This window comes from Pteropus alecto, unplaced genomic scaffold (assembly GCF_000325575.1).
Source record: "Pteropus alecto unplaced genomic scaffold, ASM32557v1 scaffold3, whole genome shotgun sequence".
In the NCBI taxonomy this organism is placed as follows: domain Eukaryota; kingdom Metazoa; phylum Chordata; class Mammalia; order Chiroptera; family Pteropodidae; genus Pteropus; species Pteropus alecto.
Window position 1 is genome coordinate 1,901,963 of NW_006442484.1, and position 6,494 is coordinate 1,908,456.

General features: G+C 39.8%; 1 protein-coding gene across 1 annotated transcript in view; it reads right to left on the minus strand.

The window, feature by feature from the left end:
• The window catches only part of RUNX1 (runt related transcription factor 1), a 228,218-nt gene that overhangs the window by 75,925 nt on the left and 145,799 nt on the right, over positions 1–6,494 (minus strand). Inside the window, exon 5 of the mRNA XM_025039570.1 lies at positions 5,094–5,250. Within this exon, the coding sequence (XP_024895338.1) occupies positions 5,094–5,250 (157 nt within the window). The remainder of the gene's footprint in view (positions 1–5,093; positions 5,251–6,494) is intronic.

Sequence of the window (6,494 nt, forward strand, 5' to 3'; positions counted from 1 at the left end):
TTTTAAAAAGCTGTCTGATACTCTCCGCGATGCCTGGCACTTCATAAAATCAGTAAGAAAACCATGAAGGGAAAAAAAAAGTGTGAAACTGTATTCCAGGCACAAGTAGTTTTAAAGAATGCTTCTCCCCCTGGTCCCTGCCAGGGCATTAAGGGGACAGAGACGGCTTGCTGGTGGTGGTGACTGGGGGTGGGGAAAGACTTGCTTTAAGAAAGCACTGTTACTCTTTTATTGGCAAATATAAAATAGAAGGAGAAACCCGATCTGTAGAGATGAATCCTACTTCAGATCACGGGCACTAGCTCTCAACCTGCCATCTAAAAGAATTATTTGCTAGGGTTGCCTGAGGCTTGGCATGTCAGAGGCCGGGTCTTTTTCCATCCATATTTACCCACGCCAAAGTCTGAAAACAGATTTTCGCATATATACGTTATTTTAAAATGTAGATCAATCACCACCAGATAAAAAGAGAAGGAAATGAGAGAGTCGATTTTAATACAACTCGTTTTTCCTTCTAGTCTCTCCCGGAGATCTGATTGCCAGCTTATCATCTTAAATGTTATCCATGAAACAATCTGAGGTTGTCAGACGATTTTTCCCTTCGCTCGTTATGTGAGTCTGTGATGGAAAAGAGGATGACTTGAATCCTGTGATAATACGGTGAGTCATTCAGACCATTTCTCAGTGATAACTGCTCCATAAGGACATGTCTTTTTGTTTAGAATGCCAGTACAGTTTATCCTTTTCTAAATGTACCTTCTCCTCATCTAAACCACAGTCTTTCTCATCTGAAAGGCAACCTCTCCATACAGGTCCCCAAATAATGTAAAATAAGAATGAAAATGCCTTAAAGTAAGAAACATTACACAAATATGCAATATCCCAGATTGTGACGGGTAAATATTATGTCTGGGAAGACATCCACGGCAAGAACGTAATGAAGGAATTTCATTTTGTAAAGGCGTTGGGAAAGGGTACTATTTTGAAAATGGGCAAGATTAAAGTTGCCAGGGAGGTCAGCATAAACACAGACTCCACCAAGAAATTAAACCCCATCCTAGCAGACCGAAGAACACGTGGCCTCACAGGACTGCTTGTGGAATTCACACCGCAGCTCTGCAGCCAGGAAGTGACTAGAGAAGAGGCTGCTCTCTCGGTGACAAAACAGGCCCTCTTCCTTTGCCAGAAACCACATGCATGCACACCTGATGGCCTTCGACAGTCTGAACCAACAGTCTGAATGGAATCTACTTTCCTAAATCTATAAACCAGGTCCTGGCCTTAATAAAAACAGGTGTAACCAAAAGGCGCTGGGTACGAGAAGGATGTCTGCCTCACTTGTCCATTTATGTATGCAGTTTCCAGTTATCTACAGTGTGCAGCACAGTACTAGGCTGGCCTTCCACAGTCAAGGCACAGGTCCAAATTCATAGATTGTTGGCTTAGGGGTCCATGGACCCCTGGAAGGCCAATAAACGAGCCTCAGTGGCCCCGGAAACTGAAATTACGTATGAAACTGTGAAAGCGCACATGTGCTTTTTTTTTTTTTCCTTTGGGAGAAGGCTTCTGAAGGACTTTCAAAATTATCTATGATGTTACCAAAAGATTAAAAATCATATTCTTAGGAAACTTAGAAGGACATTGTGGTGGATTCTCTTCCCTCATTTACGATGTGGTTGATGACACCGTCTGGTGGGTTTCCTTTTTGGTTCTGAAATGAATGAACTAAAGCCGTATTCCCTGACTGATCAATTCCTTCCCAACTGATTAAGCTGTCTGAAGAGGCCGGAAGCGCTCACAGCTTCCATTGCTAAAATTTCTTGAATGTCTCTCAGCTGCAGCCATGAAACACTTCCTTAGAACTGAAAATATCAATAGCACCCGCCTCGACCGCTGATGTAAACTGGTGTAAACTGCTAATTAACTTTGCCAAAGAGCGTTTCTTTTGATCCCGAACTTCCATTTTCTGGCAATGAAGGGAGAGTCCCAGAACACGTGGGTAAGTGAGAACAACCTGTGTTCTCAGCATAAGCTCTCGTCTCCTGGGAGCTGCTACCTCTTCTTCCATCGTAAAGGAACAGTCACTTTATTTGAGGACAATGAACCAAAGAGAGAAAACACCAAGGATGAGATACACCCGGAACAAGATTTAAAACCGACGAGGCGAAAAAGGAAGGCAGGGAAGGAAGGGTAGAAGGTGCAGACTGCTGAAGCCTTCACCAGGATTTTTTAGGGGACAGTGTTGTCAGCAAGGCCGTAGGAGCCGGACGGGCAGGTTTTCCCAGTTGCAGGCTGAACTTGAGGTTAGGAGCTGTGATCCTGGACATCAGCCAGCACCCAGACAGATCAGTTTTGTAAAACAGAGAAAAACCCTTCCATGTTCGACTTCTGGCAATTTCTATATGGCTTTACAAGTACCCCCACGGACTGACAGCTGGTAAAAGAAAAGGGAATTTCTTTTTTTACTCTACATTTGGAACTGCGCCCCAGGCCCCTTTGAAAATCCATGGGACCAGCGCCTTTTGACAGAATGTGAAATTGCATGGAAATGTTTGGATGAGCCAACAACAGCCAGGGCCTTCTAGGCCACTGTGCGGTGTGTCCGTGCCAATGACATGATTTCAGGCAAGTTTTCAAAACCAGAAAATGAAACAGAAAATCGCCTCAAGATCTCTTAATAAAACGTAATGAAACTTTTCAAGGACAAGATTCAGGGAGGAAGATCGAAGCTGTCAGAATTAGTGAGAATCATCTGCTCTCCTCGTAATCGGAAGCAAAATGCAAAAAAAAAAAAAAGAAAGAAAAAATATCTGGCAGGCTTTGATGTTGACACTTATATTTGAAAGAGTAAAATCAAGTTGCATTTTATGACTATGGAGAGAAATTATGAGGCGGTCAAATGAGGCCTTTTGACAGCTCATTTTGTCTCATAGTACTAACCAAAAACAAAAAAACAGTCACTCAAGACCAACGATTACACACACCGTAAGAGTATTTGTTTCCAATGTTCAACTGAGGTCTCTGTATTTTGGATTCCTTATTATCACTCATGTTCAAAACAGATAGAGTCCATTTATGGCGTTTCGATTAATGTTCTCATTCCAGGGGATCAGACGACAGCCCAGCCTTGGTCGCAGCTATTTTACTCTTGGGGTTTTATGCAAACGCAAGGGCACACTGGCACGAATCAGGCAGTCAAATGCAAACAATCCACACCTTGGGGAAACAGTTCACTCTTACCCAAGTAAACACAAGCACCTATTACTCACCCACTCAAAACAGACATGGCCAATGAGACCAGAGACCAGCCCCGTACGCTGCCTTCAAAATCTCATTCTTTATTATCACAGACTCACTGCCCATGGCCAGAAAGCCACCGCTGAACTTCTTATGGGGAAATGGCACTGGTCTTGGACATTAAATCGTTTCCAAAACTTTTATAAACAAAACCTGACACATAGGCCCACACAGATACACGCTGTGATAATATTACTTTTTCTGGGAAGGCAACCAAATGATACTCGGCTATCAATTCCTAATAGTAGAAATCTACCAGAACTAATTAAGCTCGTTAGCTAGGCTGGTAGGCATGGACCAGGAGGTGGGGCCTCTGTTTTTTATTGGCTTCTCACCCACTCTGCCAGCTACTCATCCGAAGCCTTCAAAATGTTTTCCAAACACACATCTCTGAATCATAATGTGAATTCCATTTACTGAAAGGCGGGGACTTTTAATATAACAAGTGAATCCATTTAATGGCTTATGCTTCTGTACCTTATAGCATCGCTCGTGCTTTCAATAAGTGGATATGATTTTCTTTGCATTACCCTATTATTAACACAATACTCTGAACATGTATTTTCAATCATGTTATACATTTAAAAAATTTTCCCCGCCTATGATTCTATTTTGAAAATGCGCCAGATATCTAGGAGAGCAAAAGCAATAGCCCAAAAAATCAACATGTCTTTACCCCCTTCCCTTTCTGACGAATCGAATTCCCTGAGAACACAGATTTTCTGATATTTTTGAATGCCTTTATAAAGAGTAATGACTGTATTTAAATGTTCATTGGTTGTACTTTTATTCTTTTCAATATAAGAGTCATCTACTGCTACTTAGGTATTTATCATGTCTTTTTAATTACACTTGAAATAACTTTCATTCATAAGCTTAGTCAGTACCATAGTACAAAAAATGAGATCTTCAAAACAAACTATCCTACTTCTTTCGATTAAATTTCTAGTACTTACTGCTATTTATAAAATATGACTTAGGTTCTTACGATACGGAGAAAACACAATATTTGAAAATAATTGGAAACCGGAGGAGATTACGATGAGCCAAGAGTCCTCTCTCTGCTCTAATTCTTTGAAAATGGGCAAAGAATAATAAAACTACACTAGAACTGCACTAATGCAATGGTTCCTCTGGAGAATCTAGTCTTTGATATTATTAGTACTTAAAATGTTAACTGGGCCCAACCTCCTCCCAAATAATAATACTAAGGCATCCACATTACATATAATAAGAAGGTCATGCTGCCATCAAATTTACGAAACCGGAATGGTACTACTACTATTTCTTCATATTTTACCACAAAAAGGTAAGCTTACTTGAAACCACATTACAATAGTCATATACCATATATCCCTTAAAATGATTAGAAGTGATCATTTGAAACTCTGTCACTTGTCATAGATAGCACATGGAGCCTAAGTTAAAGGCTTCCATTAAACAGATTTGTGATAATTCTCGAAGAGAGAACCCCAGTTGTAGAATCATAGTTTCCATGATGATAGGTTTTATATTTTTGCACTTTAGTGAACAGCTGGGGGATTTCCTTGAAATTCAAAATTCATGTTTTTACAAGTTCCTAATCAGAGAGCAATAATGTAAAGCTAGATTCTGTTAAAAAAGATTTAAAATAAATTTTTTAAATACATTTTCTAAAGCTTGATGTAGCACTAATAACAAGAAGAAAGGCTGTGTTTCTAGGAATCGTACCACAGAAACCTCGTGAAGTTTTGAAATCTGGGGTTGTTGCCATGTAAACACTTTGTGTTTCAAGTTCTGTTCTGACAGATACATACCTCTTCCACTCCGACCGACAAACCTGAGGTCATTGAATCGTGCAACTTGGTTTTTCATGGCTGCGGTTGCATTTCTCAGTTCGGCTGAGTAGTTTTCATCATTGCCAGCCATCACGGTGACCAGAGTACCATCTGGAACATCCCCCAGAGCCACCACCTACACGCCGGTCAAGGGATAAATGCGAACATCAGGAATGTCATAAACTTTTATGGCATTTATGTTTAATAATTGTTCTAAAATTAAATGTGTATTAAGTGACCCTTTTTAGGTTGCAAAAGAATATAAATCATAAGTTCAGCAAAACAACAGAGAAGTTGAGGATGGGAAGACTCACTCTTAATTCCATTATGCGTAACTAAATATAAATTTCGAATCATAAAACATCCGCTTAATAAAGCCACATAAGATCACACGGCACAGTTGGAACAAGACTTAGCTACAGCGGGGACGTGGAAAGCTATGCTTTCTCATGACTACACTCATCTCTTCTCAATTCTTCATATTTGAAAAACAGACTGACTGCCTTGTTTTTGTAAGTTTATAACCTAACCCGTCTTTAACTTGTCCAGACTTCCACTAACAGGCTTAAAAGGGCCAACTTTACTTTTAGGTGTTTAAACTTATTCCTGCTAAAATTAAATTTGACCGTTATGACTGAATGAATTGCCGATGATTCTTGAATGACAAACTGTCCCTTTTCAGTTCATCTTTGAAAACCCCTACTTGCTTTTATTATCTTGATTTTCACTAGCAGTGAATTCTGATGTGCAAGGGAAAAAAATCAGAAACGTGCCCTTTGCTTATTACTAATTAGAAAATCAATAGAGCTCAGAGGAAGAGAGAGGCTCCCTGTTACCTGCTCCTCTGAATTCAGGGGTGGGACTGCATCACATTTTTAGGTCTGTGAGTCCCAGAGATGTGCTAACTACGCCCTAATAGATGATTGAGGTTTTCTCCGCCCCTGCTGACTTTGAAGAGGAAGTCCTATAATGCAATTGAATAATAATGGATTTTCTAGCAGTGCTACTGAAAAAAAAAATGATAGATAAATATTTCTGATACTCGGATAATAAAAAGTAGTAATTGCAAAGTAAAATGCTCTGAAAAGCATGGCATGAAGCTACTTTGTGCAGTAGTATTCCTGTTTGCTCATCACCTGACCCTTCTAGAAACTATTTTCTTGATCTAGACAGTTATTCTTAGCTATAGTTTCACTGTTTCTATTTTATTGAGTGGTCACAGAATTTCAAATCAAAAGGCCCCAAATTGTGCTTGTTCCTGTCACTTCTGATATTCCTTATGGTATTGTTTTTTCCCCATCAGTAATGAAATTTGTGTTATTCACCCCGATTATATAATCTTTTTTGGGGGGGGGGTTCGATTTTGAGTTATTAAAGTAA